Genomic DNA, 22,785 nt, shown 5'->3' with positions numbered 1-22,785 from the left:
TCTAGGCTAAGCCTGCAGGCAGGGCTTGCTGGGTTGCTGGATTCTGAAAAGCCCAACAGCATGCCCTACCTCCCAGGAGCCAGACCCCATGAGGCACCTCATCTCATCCCCCTGGAGCAGCCCCTGTATCTCAGCTTTCCTGCATGCTTGTTTCATTGTGGGCCAGGAGGGGATGAGAAGGTCCAAGGGATATGACAGAGAATAGAAATGTTCTGATGTGGCTTATCCTTTGAGCACCATTTGAATCTCCTTCACCAGAACCCCTGTAAAGATGCAGACAAGAGTCTCTCTGCTACTGCTATGTTTATTTGGAAACAGCCATTTTCTACAGTGTCCGCCTCCTCATGCTGACAGTTGCAGCAGCCACGGCGAACACACCAAGCACACACAGCAGGATGAGGCCTCCAGGGAGCCACAGGTTGGGTTCTGCCAAAGAGAGGAAAGGTTGGTTACAGGTCTGGCTCTCCTCAGCTGGCCATGGCTCCTGGCATGGTTCCTACAGGCCAGTGGGATGTGTTTGGGGGCAGGAGGCAAGCAGAAGAGGAGGCTATTGCCTGTGAAGGGCAAGAACCACCAGAGCTGGGATACTGGGGATCCCTGAGGGCACTAACAGGACTTGGTCACCCCCACCAGCCTCACCTTGGGCCTCCACCCACCTGCTGCCCAGGGTTTCCATTTAAAATCATGCCTGGACTTCATGCTTGCTCCAAGCCATACTGTCAGCAGGTTTCTCCCCAGCCCTGTTCCTGGACTGCTGCTTAGATCTCCTAGATTGACCCTGGTACTTGGAAAGATCCTGACTTGCTGGGTTGATTCAGAGTCCACCACCGTGAAAACCCAGCCTTCCTCACCTTGGGTGCTATACCCACAGCCTCCTGGCTCTTAGATCCTTCCAGCCCCACTTCTCTGCTCAGCTTGACCTGTGCCTTCTGTGGGAACCCCTTACACAGAGCTAACCCCTGTGCTGGTGTGACTTCTGGAGCACGCCATGTGTGGATGTGATACTTGAAAATCTCCACGGTCCTATGCAGGGCAGTGATTTTAGAAGCCCTTTGTAATAATGTGACATTACCCGGACAGTGGCAAGGGTTTGAGAACTGCTCCTGTCCTCCCAGGAGCATCATACATACCCTGCACATCCTGGTGGTCAGCCCTGAAGTGATGGCTCTCTGCTTCCAAGGAAGGAGCAGCCAGCAGGTGGATGGGCCCGTAGGAGACAATCTTATTGTAGTCATCCGCCAGCGCCCGCTTGCTCCTCCAGTGTCTGGGGCATTGCTGCCAACAAAGCCAAGAGAGAGGAGGTGGGACCAGAGGGCAGGAGAGCAGTGCAACCCACAGGGCAAAGAGGAAGAGCTGTCCTGATACTCTGACCCGTCAAGCCCCTAGAGCATGGGAAAGGAGGTGGTTCTGAAAGAACCCTTTCCACAAGCAGTGGGCCCTGCATGGCTGAGAAAGCTCACCTTGGCACAGGGCTCAGGACTGTCGGGGAGACACAGCCGGACACGGCAGTGCAGGAACACCTCGGAGTACCCCACAAACTGAAACATCTGGAAGCTGAACTTGGCTGTAGTGCTCTCTCCTATGGCATTCAGGTACGTCACGGTCTCATCGTGGGGACACCTGGGACATGGGGACATGATGGATGAGTCAGCAGGCAGAAAAGAAGGGAGTACATCCTGGCCTGGGACACCAGCAGGGACATGGGGACCAGGTGCAGCCCCCAGGCAGAACTGGACAGCATCATTTGTGTCTGGGTACCCATGGGGATGCGTTCCCTTAGCACTGTGTATCATGCCCAGCCCAGGCTGGAGCTCCCACCAGTGAAGGAGCTGTTTCATACCTGGCTCTGTGGGGCCATCACCACTGGGTAAAGTGGGAGTGAGCCTGGTTGTGGTCTACATCCCACATATCCATGTTACCAACTTCAGCTTGGCCACAGCCACCTTTCTGCATATCAAAGGCTGTCCGCATCCCTCCTTGCCCTTTGCCTCCCCAGCCAGCCAAGAGTGATGCTGGACATCCTGAAGTTAGATGAGGGTTAGAAGAGAGTGTGGGAGGGCTAAATTCAGAGCAGTCTGAGAGCTCATCAGGCCTGGGAAGCATTTAATGGTGTCACTGCTCACAGCTCCCTCACAAACAACTTGTCCTCAGCAGCCCACAAAGACGGGCAACTGTGCTCATGGTGCCTGTGGCACAGAGACTGGGAGTGCTAGGGTAACGCTGCTCACCCCTGCTCAATGAGCTCATGCCGCACATCCTGGTAGGGATCTGAACTTGGTGTGGCCCAGCAGTCCTCAACACTCAGGAGGAAGTATCGGAGCTGATGCTGTCCTTCTATCTTCAGCATGGCATAGAGTGTGTCTGTGATGGGGACAGCTGTGTTTGGCGGGTGATAGGGCTGGAGGTAGGAGGGAGTCTTGTACAGCCGCATGCTGACATTGAAGTGCCCTTCTTTGACCACGAACTGCACCAGCCTGAGAGGAGAGGAAAGCTCATGAGCACAACAAGAAGGCAGGAGCTCAGTCAGGCCCGCAGTGCTGGCACAGGTTCCTCCAGGTTGCTGACCCTGGGCATTTTCCCACTCTCAAGTACAGCCTTGCTAAGAGTCGGGCTTGTCCATCTGCACTATGTGCAGACAGGGGCAAGGGCAGCTCCACAGTGTGTGCAGAGCTCTGGGGGTTCCCACAGAGATGCTGGTCAGTGAGGGCTAGAAGGCCACCCACAGGTTCCAACCTGCACCTCCACAGTGAGCATGTTCCAGTGCCCACTTTATTTTTTGGAGAATAGCAGAAAGGTAGATTCTACATGCCCCTGTCCCAAGCCCAAACATTATCTTGAAAAACTATATTTGGGCCCTCTCTGGACAGAGAGAGAGGTACCCTGATGTGATACTGTTCTCAGCGCTCTCTGGTGGCTCCACAGGGCTTTTGCAAACCATCTCATTAAAGGCAGCTATTTTCCCACAAACTCAAATATACTGTCAGCAGCAAGGTGAGAAGGAACCACTCACTTGTCGACAGCGGTGAGAGCAAAGGGCACCTTCACCACCTGCTCATAGGCATAGACACAGGAGAAATGCACCTCCAGCTGAAAACTCCGGGAGATCACATTCCCGTGAACTTCCCGCTCTGACTCGATGACGTTCGCGTATGACACATGGGAGCGGTTTTGCTGGAATGACACAGAAACAAGGTGTCCAGACCATGCCTCAGTCCATACACAGAGCTCAGCAACTCAGCTGTAGCTGCTTGAGGCCATCAGGCTTCAAATCCCATGTCCAGGGGCTACTGGCAGCCACCACCAGAGGAGGCAAGAGGCAGCACACAGACCAGAGGTGATAGCCCTCCTGTGCAGGACAGAGATGAATCACCAGTTCCTCAGCACCCTCCCTGGTCCATGAGAACCTGTCAGGTTCTCCAGGAGAGTCTGCAGAGCCCTGTGCAGTGGGCCCCCTTCCCAGGCAGAAAGCAACCCACGGCCTCTGGGGACAGTGGCTGGGTCAAACCCATCTCCTGGCTAGTGACAGATCCCACCAGTACAGTGCATTTCTAAAGAATTAAGTGATGTACCAAGGGGTTACAGCCAGGACTGCAGAGCTCAGAAGTTCGTGCCAGAAAGCGGAAGCCTGTTATCAGCTCCTAAAGAATACACTGAGACTTCCATGCTCTGCTGAACATGACAAGATGTGCTGCCAGCAGTGGTTTGGTGGAGGCAGAAGAGCTTTCTGATAGCGCCTCCCCCACCCCCAGAGAAGCATATCAAGGGGAAAGAGAACTTCACAGTGCCAGATACAAAAGGAAAAGTCTCCATGGCTTTCCCCTGCTGTCCCCACTCAGCATGTCTGTTCCTCTCATGGCTTCAAAACTATGCAAAGAATCTGTGCTGGATCCTCACCTGAATTATTGATCCACAGGCAGTGTGATTTTCACCTGTGAGAGTGGCTGCAAAAAACCGCTCGCCCTCTTCTTCCCTTTCTGAAACCTTGCATGCCTGGTTCTTCAAGTGGACAAGTTCCAGGGGGATTTTCAAGAGTTCAAACACCTCCTTCCTCACCATCATCTTCATGTGTTCTTCCTCGCAGGCCAATTTTAGTACAACATCTGGGGGAAAAAGCCATCTGCAATAGCAATAAGAGGCCTGAGGGAGCCCTAGGTCAGCCATGGAACGGCACAGTCCCACTGAGCTCAGCAAACCCTCACCCCAGCTTTGTGGGAGGCTGCTGGTAGGGGTCTTCAGAGACACTGGGCAAAAGCTAGAGACAAACCTTTGGAAATGCACAGAAGCTAACGAGTAGTTTTCTGATAGTTGTCTGACACCTGCACAAGTCCACAGCTGCTGATACTCTGAATGGACACAGCCCTCAAACTCAAGACACCACAGGCAGATGTCATGGGTCTGGTCCCTTCAGGTGAGTCATCTACAGAATTGCTGCAGTCTGCCAAGGTAACCAGGCAGTAACAGAGATCCTCAATTTCAGATGAACAAGGCACAATTTTGACCAGTGTCTGAAAGAAGCCTGCACTGTAGCTGTGCTGGTGCCTGTGTGGCTGCAAGGCAGCTGTGCTCTGCAGTATGCCTTGCTGCCCTGATAGGGCTACACCACAGCAAAGGTTTCCTTCTTACAGGAATTAAGTCTGTTGGGGAGGAAGGAAATGGCTTGTGACTGGGTCTTTTATCAAACTGTAGTCAGGACAGGGTGGCAGAGGTGGGGGGATGCACCCAAACCAAGAGCTGGGAGGTACTCCTGGGGTCCACAGTGGTAACACCAGTGCACCCTGCTTGTTACCCTTCTCTTTGGTGCCTGTGGGCAGACTGAGCTCACCAGCACCCCCAACCCTACCTTGGCACAACGCCCCCGTGAAGCCAGGTTTGCAGCTGCAAATGGGTTTGTCCTCGACCATCTGGCACTCCCCCTGGTGTTGGCATGGGTTCAGCAGGCAGGTGTCTGAGTTCCTCTTGGGACGCAGGGCAAAACCTTCCCTCAAGCTGTGAGGGCTCACCAGCTCACCTGCAGTGAAGGCAACACAAACAAGATCAATGCTGTAACATTTGCCCTACGAGAGACACAAAAGTGAATTTGCCCCACTACTCTCAAGGGCTGAGATCCTCACTCAGAGCAAAAGCAGGGACCCTGCCACCATGCCACCAAATCTCAGGAAAAAGCTGCTGCCTTGGCACACCTGCGAGGATGTGATCAAGAGCATAGTAGACCTCCCCAGAATGGGCATAATCTGGATTGGAGCTCAGAAGGTAGCATCAGCTAGCATGGAGAGTGGTGGCACATCACAGCATCTGTGCCTATCTCCATAGGTTATATACCATATGTGGCTGGCTGGATGGAGAGTCTGAAGTTTCTACCTGTTTTGACAGCTCTTATATGCCAGTTCGTGCCCTCCTGAGCATTGCTCCCTCATCCCCCTTTAGCAGTTTTTGGCAGTCCTTGTATGAGGAACCTGAACACAGATCAGGTGAGGCTTCCACCTCCCCTTTCCATACTACCTGTCTGTGACCCAGCAGGGACAGTACACAATGAGACTCACTCTTGTTGCCTTCACAGCAAGCCAGGCATAGGGCAGAGACCAGCAGCAAATGTGTCACAGTCCCTTCCTGTAAAAACAAGCAGGCTCTGGGTAACTAAGGTTTTCAGCATGCTCACTGGCAATGTTTGCAATCATTCAGAAAAAGCCAACCCTCAAGCATGGGTATGATAATTTCGGCACTGTATTTTCTCCAAAAACTACAGGTTCAATGGTATGAAGTAATTTCCTATCCCAAGGGGCAAAATCAACAATCCCATCCCAACCCAGAATAATGCAATGGCCAGCTACTGTCCTGAATTTAGGTAGCATATAGCTGAACCCAAAAGGGATAGTCCAGAAAGAAGGGGTGGGAGTAACAAGATCTCAGACAGCAGGGATGTGCTGGCAATGATGAAGCCATATTTCAGCATGAACAGGCACTCTGAGTAAAACCACACAGCTGAGGCATCAGTCCAAGCTCCCAACAGAGAAAAGGAATCTCTCTCTTCCCACTCCAGCCATAGCTTTCATTTGAACAGTTAGGATTTGCAAAAGCATCTCTGCCTGTAACGTATATCCACAACAATGGAGACAATGGGATTAAAAAAGCAAAAACAACCACAACCTTGAACACAACTAAAATTTATGCCATGAAGCCACTGATAAAGTCAGTCTCCCCCACCAGGCCAGATAACGTGTTTCTTTAGAGAAATTAATGGCATGGTGTTGGATGAGTCCCAGACATTGGAGTCTCATCACAGCCATGGATATGGGTCACCTGGGGCTAGTGGCTCTGACGTGCTGCTGCCCTGCTCACTGCACATGGCCCCAGGGCAGGGCAAAGTAAGGCCAAAAGCTCCACTGTGGTCTGGCAGCGAATCATATATTTCCTCAGGTTTACGCTGAGCAGCTGTGACCACCAGAAGTCTGTGCAAGGAGGGTTTATTCCCATCCGTGCTCCTCACTCACTGCAGCAAAGCAGAGATGGTTCACAAAGCACCAATTCTACAAAACCCTGGGCATGCAGAGCCCCATCTGCCGTGGGGGCATGGCTCCCATGGCACAATCCCTGAGTGGAAAACTGGTCCCTGCTGCTGCCAGGGCCATACTGCTGGCAGATACTGGCTTGTTCCCAGCTCAGTATGACAACCCTGGCAAACCTGGGAAGCTCTGCCCTCTGCTTCTGTAAAATAGGAGGTGCCTCCGCTTGCAAAGCCCCTTCCTGGAAGAGCCACCCATGGATGCAGCAGCCTCAATGCAAAGCTCTCACCTGTTCTCATCCCACTCACCATTGTCAGACCACTCCAAGCTCATCTACACACAGCAGGCTGGGTCCTCCTTGCACTTCCCCCTGCCAGCTTTATATTACCTCCTAGCAGCTCATCCTCTCCCCCCCACAAACATGCTGCCTCTGTGATTGCACAAGAGCCAGATTACCACCGGTCAGCAGTGGGCCGGGAAGAAAGGGCTCTCCAAAAGTGCGTCCTCCAGCATGGCCCTTCCGATTAGCTCAGGGCTGGTGAATGATGATGACCCAATTCACAGCCTTGATGGGACCCCAAGCGGGAACAGCGTCTGCAACAACCCTGCATCAGTAACATCCCCAGCAGTCTGGGGTTTTATGCATCCAACTGCTTTTGTCATACCTGCTTTTGACTCAGCAGTAACAACAGATACCACAGTGGTACACGCAAAGACCAAGTAACTGTGTGTACTGAATACACATGGTTTCACACCCACATAAACACATTTGCTTTTGCTGATTTTCAGTGACTTCTGAAATCTCAGATATGGTGATGCTGTGATAGACATGAGGATAGGGACTAGATCCTACCACGCTCTGCCACTTTGGGAAGTGAACCTCGTCTGCTTTGCATCAGGTATTTTACAAAGCAGCAAAGCAGGACTGATGTTTGCAACGAGAAGCAAAGTCAGCACAGCCCTCGGGCTTCAAGAGCAACAAAAGCATGGGTGAGGAATGTTTGTTGTGTTTTCAAACAGCTGCACCCGTGAGTGTATGAGCGTAAGGGCAGCCCCATAGTCGAGTTCCACAGCTTCCAGGCTGCTTCCTGGGCAGGAGGGGGGAGCTGCCTTGACATCAGCTCCAGCAGGGCTGTGTGGGGAGGTTTGCAGGTGAAGCCTGGAGCACCTGAGGGAGCTGTGAAGCCCAGGTGGGCAGCCCTGCGCGGGGTGGGGTAGGCTCTGGGCTAGGCCCTGGAGGAGGCTGCAGGCCCCGCTGAAGCTGCCTGGGTGCGTGAGCGTTGCCATGGAGCGCTCGCGGCACGGCGGCGGCGGCAGCGGTGAGGCGGTGGAGGGCAGGGGTGTGGGGCTGAAGGGGCTGTGGGGACAGGACCCCCCTGGGCGGTGGGTGGCTGGGGAGCAGCACTGGGCCCCAGGATACCCCTTCCCCCCCCCTTGCACCCGTTGCAAGGTCTGTGCCTCCATTGCGCTGCCTGCTGCCCAGCAGGTCAGCCTGACCGCAGGGAGGGGAAATAAACAGCCCCCAAAAGTCCCTGAAATGTAAATAGGCGATACAAGTAGCACTCCGTCCTTGGAGGCCACTCTGCTGCTGATGCAGCTGCTCAGTGCAGCGCTGGCGTGGGCTGGGTGCCCCCCTCCATGCAGCACCGCCCGTGGGGCACACAGCATCTGCAGGGGTGCAGAATGCAGGGCACGCAGCATGGTTTGGGACTGTTGTGTAGCACCCAGCAAGGCCCCCGTCCTGCTGGCTCCACCCTACATGGGTGGCCCAGGAGCATGCAGCCATATGTGCAACCTGCCCAGCCCAAACTGAAGTTCAGTACTCACACCTGACTTCTGCAGAAATGGGAATGACTGGGTATGAGCTGGTGGCTCACAGACTAAATCAACATGCCCGGAGTGCAAGTTTCTGCTCCCACCCCTGAATTTACCCTCATGCATGTGTTTCCGTAGTGGCCAGGAGGAGGCAGAATGGAGGTCCTAGAGGAGAATGAGGAAGAGGAGCGAAGGGAAGAAGAGCTGATGAAGGCTTTAGAGATCAGCGATGAACTTCACGACATAGAGACAAAGCTGTCTGTGGACCAAGTCTGTGTCCCAAGTGATGTCTCGTAAGTCACACCTGTCTGTCAGTCGCTGGGATGAGCAGAGATGGTCCCTCTAGGGTCCATGGGGAGACTGCACACGTGTGGCTGACGTGTGGTCTGCTTGTATGGGTCAAGGGGAGCGAGTTTTGTGTGCTGGGTGTGTTTGTCCATGAGTGGGCACCTGTGTGATTAAGACAAGGTAACTCACTTCATTTTCTATCCATTTGCTTCTGTACTGTATAAAGATCCCCTGATCCTCTGGGTCTGTGTTAGCTTGCCATCACTCCAGAGAAGCTTGGCTATGTTAAACTCATGCCCACTTAAAATTACCTCTTCTTGGCTATGATCCCCGTATTTTCTGTGTGAAACAGGGAAGCTATCCTGTGTTTTGATAGCAGGTCATCCTGCTCTAATTGCTCCTAGCTTATTACCTGTGTCTCTCTGCCTCCTTCTGTCTTGGAAGCGATTTTGACTGGAGCTCCATTGACATATCCCAGTTACCATCCTCGTACAAGACAAACTCCCCAAGGGAAAAGAAGCTGCTGCGCATTGCTGACCATTACCTCCAGCAGTACATTCACCTCTGCCCTGACCGAAAGCCACTCTTTCTGTACCCGGTCAATGAGTGTGGTGTGAAGGTATGGGGTGTTGTGGGGCTGGGCCCAAGCTGCACAGCTGTTGTCTAATTCTGGACCTGATGTTCCCCTGAGTATGTGGAATTAATTCTTTGGATCAGCTTCCCCCAAAATTTATTATATAAATGACATGCAAGGCAAAAAAAGAGCCAGAACATGTAGAAGCTAGAAGGCGTTGTAGCTATTTGTCTTGCTTGAAAACTAAGAGAAGGCTTGAACCTGTAATGTGTCCAAGATGGGTTTGAGCTTTTAGCCACAGGCAAACAGAAGTGTCTATTGGCAGAGGGCCTCTTAACTCCATGCATTTTCATCTCAGAATGGGTGAGGAGGGTTACCAACACTGTTGTCATGCTCCAGGGAAGTCCTGAATGTAAGCTACAACATCCAGGGATGGTCTGAGAGTGGCCATGAAGAGGACACTCCACCAGGAATCTGCTGGCTGACCAAAAACCTCTTACTGCCTTACAGAAGTTTGTGAGCACAACAGTGAGGCCAACCCTGCTGCCTTATACAGAGCTGTACCACTGGGATGGCTGTGCCAGCTTTGTCTGTGATTATCTCACCATGGAACCCCTCAAGTCTCCTCTCACGCCGGTAAGAAAGAGGCTACAGTCCCATTGGAAACAGACCCATGATGGAGATGAGAGAGGGCCTCTCAACAGGACACAATGTGGAAACCCCAGGGTCTGGATTTACAAAGGTCTTTGAGTCCTCCAGCTCCCCATAATTACTTAGGCAACCCCACAGTTCCCACAGGTGCTGTGCTCTTTGTTTGAACCTGTATTCCCATACACGTACAGTGTTGTCAAGCAGTTAAGCACCATTTCTACCAGACTGGGCCTGACCCTGCTCTCAGTCATCCCCTATGACCAGCTGATCTGCTGTGGGTTGCAATGGCTGCCAAGCCTCCCTGCCAGGAACAAAGGGACCTTGGACCAAAGGAGCATAAAAAGCCTAGGTGATGATGCTTGGCCTCAGTGACTAGGTTTTAGGGGATTTAGACACTTCTGTTCCAATATCTGGGATATTTTGAGGTGTCTGAAGGGAGATTAGAAATCTCAAAAATTAGAGTGGCAAGAGGAGATGATGCCAACATTGGGGCAAGTCCTAAGGGTGGTACGATCCAGCTAAAGCAAAGAGATCAACAACAATCTCTGCTAGCTAGGACTGCTGATGTCCTGTGGAGTGCCCCATACAATCTATGTGAGCTCCATGCTGGCCAAGTGTGTCCCAAGAGTCCCAGGGTCTCAAGACACACTTGTATTTTGAGATTATTGAGAATATATCTTAATTTAGTGGACAGTGACTGGTCAAATCTAAGGTGCAGCCTCAGATCTGGGATGGTAAAAACAGGATCTCTATATTCACTTTGTGTGTATTGTTCCCTTTGCCTGGTCACCAGTGAGGGCCAGAAGGGAGTAAGTTCCTTTTGAGCTATAATTTAGTTTATGGGTCTTTTGCTTTGAAATGCTACAGGCAGACCAACTAGAGACGGAGGTAAGCCCCACCCTGATGTTGTGGTTAGTATTAGGTTCTCTGCAGTCTGGTGAGCTTGTCCTGCCCATGGCTAAATTTGTCACAAGATTTGGCGTCAGAATTTCTCCAGATCACATTGGAGGGGAATTTTGCAGTCTGTGGCTTATGTAAGAGTTTCATAAAACAGATTCCTTATTGGTACAGAGCCCAGGGATATGGGCTCTGTACCAATAATGCTCTGTCTCTCTCTTGCTCCCTGCCTGGGGCATGCTTCATAAGACAAGCACCAAGAACATGTATCCTTCTCTTTCAAGCCCAGTTCGCTCTATTCACCAACCACCATCCTGAAGTACCAGCGAGGAAACTGCTTTGACTTCAGTGTGCTGCTGTGCTCCATGCTGGTTGGGGCTGGGTACGATGCCTACTGTGTGAATGGATATGCCACTCAAGACATATGCAGCCTGGACGAGACTCTGGAGGTGTGCCCACTGCTCAGGAAGCCACCGGAGGTAAGGAGATCTGCAGCAAGCAGGCAGGTAGGAGCCTGGTTGTCTGGTTCTGGTAAGAAGACCATGTCACTGGTAAGGACAAAGCACTTGGAAGACTAGTGAAGCTGGTATCTCTGGAGCAATAAGAATGAGTCTAATGGCAAAGTGCAAGGCCCCCAGGTCCCATCACCTGTTTGCTTTCCAACCATACTGCTCACTGTAAGAGGGCCACAGCTTGCCTGTGTTTTGACCATGTAGCATTCACACTGTGCTTAGGATGAAAAGATCTTGGGACTATACTGTACCCCACATTCTCTTGCTGTAAGTGGGAGTGAAGATCTGTGAGTGCTTATTAGCCCTTCAGGGATATCTGCTAGTTTGGCAGGACCATCCACATCCATACTTGATCCACCCAGACTGCTCACCTGAGTGATCATGGAGTATACAGGAGGCAGCACGCATGCTCAGCATGTTCACTCCTGGTGAGCTCTAGAGTAGGGCTAGCCGGAACAGCTGCTGGTCCACACTATGTTTCAGTCTGTATGAACCTTTCACAGCAATCCTTTGCTTTTGTGGAGACAGGTCCCAAAGGAAATAACGAAGAAGCCCAACAAGTATAGAGTTAAGTCCTCCCCAGACCTTCAGAGCAAATTTGAGCTTCAGCAGGAGGCCAAGAAGAAAGCAGAAACTGAAGCCACCCATAAGAATAAGGAAAGAGGAGAAGAGAAGGTCATGGTGAGTTACAAGGTCCACCCTACTCTTAACCTGCAATATCAAAAATCGAGACATGGTTAATAGCTGACCAAAACTGGAGCTCACCACCCTCCATGAAGAACAATACAACTCTGATTTGGGCCATGAACATGTAGCCTTTGAGAACACAGTGTTGTGCTGACATGGAAATATATGCTGGGTATGTACTGCGTCACTGTTCTGAAGAGTGTTAAGGGCTTGGAGATCTTTAGAAGTAGGCAGGGGAGAGAATAAGGCTGCTGGGGGGTTGGATTAAAGTGGCAATAAAATAGCAATAATTATTGCTCTGTCTTCTGGGCTACAGGAAGTGGAAAAGCCCACCCGTGACCCTTTGTGTGGCTTACGGGTGCATGCATGGGTTTTGGTTCTGTCTGGGAAGAGAGAGGTTCCTGAGCCCTTCTTCATCAACCCCTTCACGGGGAACAGCCACAGCACCATGGATGAGCACTTCCTTGGAATTGAGAGTGTCTGGAACCACAAGAATTACTGGGTGAACATGCAGGACTGCCGGAACGGCTGCAAGGTAATGAGCTCTCACACATCTGTGCACCTGTTCTGATTACATAGACTCCAGGTTTGATATCTGGAGACAGTCCATGGCATCCCAGACCCTGAGCTAGCAAATGGAGATCATAACTATTAATCCCCTACAATGCTACACTATCAGCTTTTAAGATTGGCTGGATGACCATTCTCTCACCAACACCTTTTAGAGCAGAATCTGTCAAACGTAGCTCAGGGCATGAAAGATCTTGGTTTGGCTCTTCCCACACTTCAGTTACTCTCCAGCTGATATAAAGCCTGGGAGGTGAGGGCTTGAGTCACCGTCTCTTTAGGCCCATATGAATGACCGTGGGGCCATGCATGCCCCAAGGAAGGAGGCAGAAGCATTTCCAGCAGCTTCCCCTCAGTTGTGGCAGGGAAAGGGACCTGCAGCCTTCCAGGAACAGGGTCAGTCTTTGGGGTTCCACCAGCCAGCCAGGGGTTTGATGAGCACACCTCACTGAGATCCAGGGTCTGTCCAGAGTCCTCTAACTCTGATGCCCAGCCAGGTCCAGAGCACTGCAGATGTGCAGAAGCAGCGTGCAGTTTAGTGTCAGGCCTGTGAGACTGCTCTGTATTTATGTGGGTTTCTTCTATATGGCCTAGGATCTCATCTTTGACTTGGGTGACACTGTCCGCTGGGAAATTATGCTTTCAGAGACTGACAAGCCTCTTCAGATGCTCCTGGATGCTGAGGAGGAAAATGAGCTATTTGACAGGAACATGGATGACATAGTGAGTGACCTACCAATGGCTTTCTTGCAGTGGTGATGCTGTAGTGAACTGGTGTGTGTTCATGGCCTATATATATGTCTGCCTGCCTGTTGCCCTCTCCAGGTCAGATCACTATTGCTCTAGCTATACTTTGTTTGGCACTCTAGATTCCTTCTCAATCTTGAATAGCTCTGATGCAGCCCTCATAATTCTGTTACTGTGCTGCCCAGGACCAATGCGGCCTCGCACAAGTTGCTCTGATTGCTGCAGTGCATTCTCTATAACCAAAATGCCTCCTAGCACAGAGAAGCTGCCAAAAATGTAAATCTCTGCTTCTGTTTCAACAGGAGGACGAGGAGGAGGAGGAGAAAGACACGAGTTTTGCCATGCCACCTACATGGGTAGCCCCTATTCAGATTTCTCCCAGAGGTACCTATTCTTTGCCTTTTGCTTGCCTCTCAGCGAACCTTTTAGAGCATCTGGGAGGTTTGTTGATTCACTCAAGAGCTTCCCCTTCAGGGTGTTCAAGGTACAGCAGCGAAGTGCCGCAGATCAAGGCATACGTTAGCTATTGTTTTGAATGCCTGCCTCTGTGCACTGTCTCATCCTGGGTGGGAAATCCCCGCAGACACACGCACACTGTGCTTTCCTCCTAGCTGAATTATTTTGTCTGGGATGGCCTTTCTGTTACCGTTGTGCATATGGGACTGCTGCTGATGGGAATCAATCTTTCTGACACCTCCCTTGTCTACTGCAGAGTTTGAGACCCGTTGTTCCCAGGGGAAGAAGGTGATTATGTACAAGAAAGCAAAACTGGAGAAATGGGCACCATACCTCAACAAAAATGGACTGGTGAAACGCCTCACTGTCTACGCAGACTTACGCTGTAAGGAGGATGAGCTAACTTTCTTCATACACTGAGCAAACACAGTCTGGGGTGTGCTGATGGGTAGGGGGTGGAGTACCTTTTCTGCCAGGGTTTCTCTTGTGCTTTCTCCTCCTCTTTTAGTGTTTTTGGGATACTTATCTATTACATCATCAAACACTTCTCCCCACTCACTGTCATCAAGCCACAGAGCTTTGCATCATTGCTAGGGGGTTCTGTAAGAATTTGAATCAGTTTAACATCCAAACAGTGATGCTGATTAGTGCCACAGGTCAGCTGCTTGGATTTGCAATCTTCAGAGAAATGGAAGGTTGGTTTAAACTGTCTGGTTGCGTTACTTGTCCCATTGGTATTTCTAGGAGTCATAGAAAGAGGCAGCTAGAGAGTGCGAACATTTCTGTACTTGAAAGTATTATCCTTCAATGGCTGGTCCAAGAAACCATAAAAATTCCTGACTGGACTTACAGACTCCTGTCCCCAGCCATCTTGGATGGTGCAGTCTTATTTCCCTTCAGTCTTGACACTATTATGAAATATTTGGGATGGAATTTATCTCACCAAATACATCCATCCACTGTGACATCTTCTCCCCCTGAGCTGATGACTTTAGTTCCTGTTGACAGAGAAGAATAAGCCCGTTTGTGTTATAATTCATCTACTTCAAAGTAGATTAGGATTCATCTGTTAGGATTTATCTATGAAATATCCTAGTGCACAGGGCCAGTTCTAATGAGTACACTGACTCTGTCTCCTGTGGCTGCATCAGAAGCATAGGGTATGCACAGACACTGAGAGCTCATCAGATGAATTGTACCATCTCCAGTGTAAGGCTGTGAAATGGCATGTCTCTCACCAGGTACTGAAGTAGTGGAGGTGAAGGAGTGGTTCAAAAACCGAGAAGACATGCTGGATATGAGAGAATTTAATAAAAAAACACAGCTGACCACAGAGTACTTCAGCCCAGGACACCTCCTCGGTCTTAAAGGTATTCCAGTTCATCTGGGCAACCAAGGCGACTGCAGCTGATAGGACATCGTGTGAATCCCTCCTAGCAAAAGCAAAAACCCAAAGCAGGGGGGACTGCATACTTCTGGGATGAATTGCATTGATTAGTAATATGGTGTCTAGTTGAGATTAGAGAATTGGGTTGGTTGTGCTTCCAGTTTGGGGCAGTGATCCCCCCCAGCATAACGGAAGATGACATCTATATCGCAGGTATAGAGTGATACTATGTACTTTTACCCGTAGAAGTGGTAGAAGTAGAAACTTTCTCCTTGGGATTATGCTCAATCTCTCAGTGTTCTGCAGCTGTAGGAAACTCCTGCATCAGATCTGTTGCTGAAGCAGTATTTCTCCTGAAGAGGTTGCACCAGTTCCTTTTTTGGGAACAGCAGAGTCCAGGCTCCACTCACTGCCTTGCTGTGTAAGGAGGAAAGTGACCATGCAAAGCTTTCCTGCCATCTTCAGGCCATGGCATATTGGTGCACAGCAGTGAAGAGATAACATTCCCTTCCAACACTAAGTGCATTTGATTTCTTGGCTGATCGAGAAAATTAAACTTCCCCTGGATGTACCTGTGTTCACTAGTATTATAGTCACTAATTCTGAAAATGTGTGTAATCTCTTTTGTGTCCACAGTCCACATCTATAAGTCAATGGAGCCAGAAACTGAACGTGTGATGGAATTTTACAATGAGTCACGAGTCGATGGCCTCCAGAAACGTGCTGAAAATGCCACTGAGATAAAAGAGTACTTTGTGGGACGGGATGACTTCAAATACTTCCAGCACACAGAGTTTGGCAAAAGAGGAAAGAAAATAAGTGTGGCTGGTACCAGAACTGATATTAACTCCCGGCCTATAGTGGTACGGCCAAGGCAGGAACAGAAAAATATCTGTCACTGTGATATTTATACTATGCAAAACATTCTGCTTAAGGCTGTAGGTTCACTTTCAGTTGGCATAGCCAAGGCAAAACTCCAGAAGAAACCTAGCCTTGTTAAGCTGCTGTGTCTTGCAGTTGCTTGCCTGGCACTGACAGTCACAGTGTGACCATTTGTCACCAAACATACTGAGCAGCTAGAATGAAGCTAGGAAACCATGACTTGGAAAATGTGTGTCAGAGGAAGAAGAAAAGCCTAACTATGATTTTGGAATGAAATTGTCACAGGACTCAGATAGTCAAATGATTTCATGTTCTGGCCCCAAACTAATAATATTTTGGGTTCCTGACAGTGTCCCATTATGCTGATTTGTTCCAAGCAGCAGTCTGCCTCTTTTTCTTGTCAGGTCTGATTTGGAAAAGTGGGAGGAAATCTGACACCTGGTGGTATGGCTCAGACACATCACCTTTCAAAATAGAGCCCTGCAATAATGGTCTACCTTTGGGCCAGCAACCAAATTGCCTTTTTTTCTAAATTATTTTATTTTATTTTATTTTATTTTATTTTATTTTATTTTATTTTATTTTATTTTATTTTATTTTATTTTATTTTATTTTATTTTATTTTATTTTATTTTATTTTATTTTATTTTATTCTTCTTCCTTTTGTTGGGGAATCTGGGAAGTATTGTTGTGCTCCAAAAAACCTTGTTTCCTGTAGTTCCATCAGAAAAGGATGCATCTTGAGCTAACTTTGAGCTTGAAGAGCACACTCAGCTCCACAAATAGGAGACTTTTTATTGCTTTAAGGAGCTTTGTGCTTTTTTTCTCAGGCATGTGAAAGAACAATGGGCCACGAATATGGGCCAGGGTCTTAGGAGTTGCTGTCACAGTCCAGGCAGAAAGGCCCAATTTTTCTTTTGGCTTTTACCCAACTCTCCACAAATTTTGCCATTTCTCTGTGTTGTCTAACCTGCTTCCGTCTATTTCTTTTCAATTCTCATCAGCAAATGAAGGAATGTTTCCACAGAAACCTAGAAAAGCCTGCTGATGAAGATGTAGCAGAACGTGTCTTTCTGATCACAGAGGAGATGATCCAGCTGACATACCACCTCAAGGATAAATACATTACTGCCTCAAAGAAGGAGTTCTTCAAACCAACAGAGAATTATAGGAAGCAAAGTGAAATCATGACCCCAGAAATGTGCATCACGTACCAGGTATGGAGAAAACCCATTTGTATCTTTGAGTTTTCCTAGATCACTGGGACACAAAAGGTAGGTGAAATGTCCATGGCATATTCCGTGCTCTGCCTCTCCTCCATCTGCATGCCTCCCCCACAGACAACCTCCAGACTGACAACACAAACACCCAGGGAGATGCACCACCATGCTGATTGGGCCCACAAGATTTGGTGTAGCATGAAAGGCTGTCTCCAGCCATACCTGAGGTCATCTTCTCAGATTAGCTCATCAGGCAGTGTAGACACGGCCACTGAGATCTTGCAAGATGCTGGTTGGGCTCATTCCTGCATATTCATGACAGGGAAGATGAAATTTCCTCTGCTGTCCTCTCTTGAAGGAGAGATTAGAGCAGAGAAGCTGAAGCAGATTTTAACTCAAATTCTGCCATGGACTTCTTTGGTCACATTGTTTAAATCTCTCCCAGTTTACCTTGCAGATGCAGACAAGATGGTAAGGCTTAATTAATGCATTGCTGATAGATAGATAGCTATAAATATAAAAAGATAGATTAAAAAAAAAAAAAAAAAAGAGAGAGAGAGAGAAATAAAAAAGATAGATAGCCATAAATAAAAGAAAAAGGGGAGTCCTGTCATTAAGCCAAATTCTCTCATTCATGAGTGGGTTACTCAACTAACATCATTGATGTGAGTCTGTAATCAGGAGCAGAAGTCTGCCTGTAAATTCTGTGCTGCTGCTGCACAATTATGCTTAGGAAAATCAGAGAGATACAAATACAGATTATTTTTTTTATGTTATGAAAGGTTTTGTTAAATTTTGTATTTCTAATGGGGAGAATACACAGAATGCAATTGCTGGAGTGCTATTCTTTCATCTCTAGCCCTGTAAAACTGGTCCCAGCCAACAGGAGCATCAGCAAAGAAATGTAAGATATACAGTCTAGCTGACATTACTGATAGACTCAAAATCTAGATGAAGTCTAATCAACTATTGACCATGGGTTAGATGTTTCAATAGTGTAAATCAGTGTCTCTATATTGACTGTAGCAGAATTGTGCCAATTTGTGTTTTATGACTCACAGTCATAAAACTCTGATTCACAGTCGGAGAACACTACTGTCTTTCACTAGCTTATCTGCTTCCAGGCAGGGTCCTCTGTGAAAGACAACAAATTGCTACACCTGTACAAATTGTTACAAGAACTAACAGAGGAAGAGAAGCAGCTGAAGCAACAAGTTCGGCAATCTGAAGCAGAGGTAACAGGGACGTCTCCATGGTATTGTCAGAATTGGTCAGGTGCACTCTTTGTTCTCAGGGAGGGAAGTGGTTTCAGAGAGCAAATAACAGTATATGAATTGGGACATCTAGAAATATTTGCTTTTTGTCTGGGAATGAGACCAAAAAAGAAAGGATATTGTGTGTAATGTAAATCTAGTTGCTAGGCATTTCCAGGAAGCCATTATCATAATACTGAAGTGATTTTTTGTAGGAAAAACTGCAGAAAAATATTTCATAAAATACACCACTTGTACTGCTAATCACACTGAGACCAGTGTAACAAGTGTTCTTACAAGTCTTTGTAGCTACTTCATGATAAATACTATCATTCTAGTAGGTGGAGGCAAAGTTCTTGGATTTGATTATTTTTTATATTGCTTTTGTGTGGAAGAGAAAACCTGGAAAGAGCTGAAGATGAATGCACAACAGTATTAGCACAGAATAATAATAAAGAACAAGATTGCAAAAGCCCATTTTTCAGAAATTTGAAGAGTATAAGCCATGACCTCATGAACTACCTCACCACAGTTTGCAGTCTTGATTTATTAATGGTCAAAATATCCCTGTTGCTTGTGCTCTGTATCTTCCTAAGACAAAGAGAAAAGCTAAAGCTATCAGTGCCATTTCAAAACTATTGGCAAGACTATGACTTCAGAATGGCTTTATTACTGAGTAATGTTAATTATTGGACTCCAAATTACATCACTCTAAAAATAAGACCATTATCAGACTGACCTATCAGCAGAATATGAGCATATTCGTATGGATCTAAAGTATATTTAATCTTATGCTACGGTTGTTGTATGCAGTAAATACTCTGTTAGCAGGTGAAGCATTTCAAAGTATGATCACTTTGTGGGAAAGCTAAGGTGTCTTCTGATTTTTTGGAAGGTGCTAAATATTCTGAAAATCCGTGAGAATGAAGAAGCAGACATTAAATTGACAGTTTCAATTTATGATACAGAGAGGAATGAAAAGAGGAGACAACAATATGAAGCCATGGTAGGCATTCTTTATTAATCCCAGTGTTTATTACATGCATACAAAAGAGTAAGCTTCTTCTGTCTGACATTATCTCTAATGAGCATTTAGTATTATTAGAACATACTGAGCCAAATCCCTAGCAGTTACAAGCCAGCACAGCTTTAGCTTTCCTGTGAAAATATAACATGGTCATGGTATGATCTTCTGACTCTCTGGACTAGCCCACCCTCCTCACCAGAGAAGGATACTTCTTTTATTTTATTTAGTTAATAAAATAATTAACAAGTACTAGTTGACAATGTGATTATCAGGGGAGTATGATAATGGAATCCAAGCTGCATCTTTATATCTAGGGCTTTGTATTTGTGTTAGGAATATGTGCACTTCTTTGTGTGAGGGTTTTATTGAGCTATGAATCAGTTGTTTTTTTTTGTTGTTGTTGTTTTCAGTATTAGTTGCAAAGCCTATTTTGTTCCCGGATCTCTCTCAGAAATTATTACCTTAGGAATGTTGTGGATAAATACAGAAAGATTCAAGAATAATTACTTGCAACATTTCAAGATCTCCAAGATGTTTCTTGTGAACGATTTTTAGACTGAGCTTTCCTGAACAGAAAAAAGTTATAAGAGGTGATACTTGGTTTTACGTACCAAACATTTAACGTGAAACACAGAGGTAAAGATCCAAGAACCAGTTGTTTGCCAGTCTACAACCTAGTGTCACTCAAAATACCTTGTCCAAATACAAATACATTTTGTCCTGCTTGTACCTCAGTAGATAGCATGTTCTATGTAAGGTACATCTCTACAATCAAAGAAATTAGGATAGATGCTAAAAAGGATGACAGAAAATAAATTACAGAATAAAAAACACCTTGGGAAATGCAAGAGTATTGATCAACCCACAGGAAAAAGAAGCGTTATTTCCTCCATAGGGTGTAATGAGTTTTGGCCTTTGCTTTTACTTTGCCTTATCAAAGGGTGTTTGGGAAACCAGTCAATGGGATCATGACTCTTTCTGTCCTTTCCCCTCCAGAAGAATGCAATGGAGGATGAATTCCCAGTACATGAGAAACAGGATCTGGACTACCTGGCACCTTTTCTTATTCAAATTGGCTATCCTGAGAAAATGACCAAGGGGCAGGCTCTGCGCCTCAGAGATGACTGCCTGACTGACTTTAAGAATCGTCTCATTGCTAAGGCCAACATCATCCAAGCTCGCTTTGAAAAGGTATTCCCAGCCTTACTCCAGTATGAACATGTCACCAGAGTCTCTTCTGCACTGGCAGGAGGGTAACACATCTCATCGTGACAGCAGGCAGGAAACAGAACCCCTTTACCTTTAAGAGAGTCATAAACAAGCCTGTGTATTTTTTGTCATTAACATGTGAGATCAAAGAACAGAATAGCTCCAGGGTCAATTCAGTCCTTGATTCAAGCAGGGCTGCTTTAGTTCTCCAGTGTTTCTTGACTACAGTGAGGCAATACATTCTGGTCTTGCAGCTTCTCACTGGTCCACGTGTTTTGATTTCCTTGTTTTCATATTCTGTGAGACCTCATTTCAGACTTATTGCCTGCCATGAAAATAGAACGGCTCTTATTTGTGGTTTCCTTCATCTTGGCTCCCTGAACTTTGAGTTGCACTTTTGTGCTCCTCGCTGTCCATTACCCTGACTTCTTGTGACTCATTCCCTCAACAGGAGGTAGAAGAGCTGAAGAAGAAGAACCAGCAGTTTCAGGAAAATCAGAGTCAGCTCAGCAGGGAGGAGGAGGCTGCCTTCCTCGCTGATTACTCTGAAACCATGTTCCGTATCCACATTCTAGCGTTAAGGCTCAACAGGTATTGGAAATGACTGCTTGAACAGTGTCTAGTAGAATCGGGGGGTCTACGAGTCAGCATTCCTAGTTACTCAGCAGTGAGCTATTCTGTAAAATATTCTACTGTATGCCCTGCTGCAGCTTTACTCTGATGTTTGTTACCTTCTTGTTCTAGGGAAAAGCAGACAGCACCACAGAAATACCTTGCTCTTGAAGAGAAACTGCGCAAGGACCCTCGCCTAGCTGTGTACCTCAGTTATGATTGATTTCTTCTTTATTCCTTCACATCAGACACTGAATCAGTGCTGAAACCTGTTACAAGCTGCCTGAAAAAATGCACAAAGGCTTTCCTACTTGCTTGTAGTAAATATTGTATTATCACCAGATTATGTTAATAGCCTTTATGCACCTGTTTTCCAGAATTCCATTTCAATGAACCTGTACTATTCCACTATCTTCTCACTCTTTTGTTCTAAGGCTAACCTATATCAAGAGTGTCAAACGATTACACCATGGTTGACACTGAGGTCTGAATGAGACTTTAGCTTTAAGTTCTGCTTCAGAAGTTGCTAGAAATTACGTATGCTGCATTGCATAGCTTCTTCTGGGAAGTTGCTCCCTAGCTACTGACACCAGAAGCAGCATTATTTGAGAATATATGTTCCAATATAATAATATTTCAACAAACTTAAAATATTGTTTTATATGTAGCACTACTAAAGATTTTGAACTTGTCAGTTCACAACAAACAATAATTATTTGACGTCACTTAGGGCTATTAGCTATAAAAAAACCAGCAGTCTAATACTTAAATTGACCAACTTTGGATTTTAGTATTTTTATTTTTCCTCTTTGAAATGTCTCCAAACATTGATCACAAATATTGGCAGAGAGGGTAAAAGACGTCAAGAGCAATCAAACAGGCATTCCAAATCCAAGGAATTTTAGGTAATCAAGCATTTTGGTTAATCATCATCCCCTGATAGCTATAAATAGAAGACAGCATGTACGTGACACACATTAGTATTTACTGAAGTCCCTGAACCTGCTAGGAAACAATTTCTGATTTTTGCTATAGTAGATTAGGCACAGTAGACACATACGGTGGTGCTGCATACAGCTCCTGACAACTACTTTCTTCAAGGAACAACCTGTAATGAACATTTTCAGCAAAGGCTACACAGATTAAAGCTGTGGGAAAGGCAAAAACATATTTTCCTGGGGTATAGCAGAATGATGGTCACTACAGCTGAAATAGAGCATGACCCAGAGCAGATCGGACTTCTTGTGTTATGGTAGCTGCCTATTTTAAGTGTGATAGAGACTTTAAGCGGATTATGTGTTGATTGAGGGGATGATTCACTCCCTTTTGTGTGCAGCTATCAAAAATTGAGCATTTGTGCCTCCCATGGGCGGCAGCTGCAGTGTCTGACACCCCTGGGTGTGACAGCGCCTCCCAGCTCCTAGGGAGCTCCTGGGTTTTGGGGCTCCAAGGCCTTTCATGACAGCACATTGTGTTCCCCAAGGGTCCGACCATTGGAGCA

General features: G+C 47.1%; 2 protein-coding genes across 2 annotated transcripts; one reads left to right on the top strand and one right to left on the bottom strand.

Moving 5' to 3' along the window:
* Window positions 1-325: 325 nt before the first annotated feature.
* LOC309882795 (uromodulin-like) lies at window positions 326-7,964 on the bottom strand (the record flags this gene model as incomplete). Its single annotated transcript, XM_082770204.1, has 9 exons — window positions 326-426; window positions 1,131-1,275; window positions 1,461-1,620; window positions 2,229-2,474; window positions 3,011-3,171; window positions 3,895-4,100; window positions 4,841-5,008; window positions 5,541-5,607; window positions 7,941-7,964. The coding sequence occupies 9 exons, from the start codon at window positions 7,962-7,964 to the stop codon at window positions 326-328; spliced, it is 1,278 nt and encodes a 425-aa protein (XP_082626330.1).
* A 507-nt stretch (window positions 7,965-8,471) lies between these two features.
* On the top strand, window positions 8,472-21,599 carry DRC7 (dynein regulatory complex subunit 7; the record flags this gene model as incomplete). The annotated part of the gene is made up of 17 exons (XM_082770377.1): window positions 8,472-8,608; window positions 9,048-9,222; window positions 9,688-9,813; window positions 11,010-11,204; window positions 11,766-11,918; window positions 12,241-12,459; window positions 13,086-13,214; window positions 13,544-13,622; window positions 13,951-14,079; window positions 14,936-15,064; window positions 15,718-15,944; window positions 16,968-17,180; window positions 18,308-18,418; window positions 19,332-19,442; window positions 20,460-20,654; window positions 21,124-21,263; window positions 21,417-21,599. The coding sequence occupies 17 exons, from the start codon at window positions 8,472-8,474 to the stop codon at window positions 21,505-21,507; spliced, it is 2,559 nt and encodes an 852-aa protein (XP_082626503.1). The 3' UTR covers window positions 21,508-21,599.
* Window positions 21,600-22,785: the final 1,186 nt, after the last annotated feature.

The sequence above is a fragment of the Aythya marila genome (assembly GCF_965140915.1).
Source record: "Aythya marila genome assembly, chromosome: 12".
Taxonomy (NCBI): domain Eukaryota; kingdom Metazoa; phylum Chordata; class Aves; order Anseriformes; family Anatidae; genus Aythya; species Aythya marila.
This window is presented reverse-complemented; position numbering and strand designations above follow the sequence as displayed.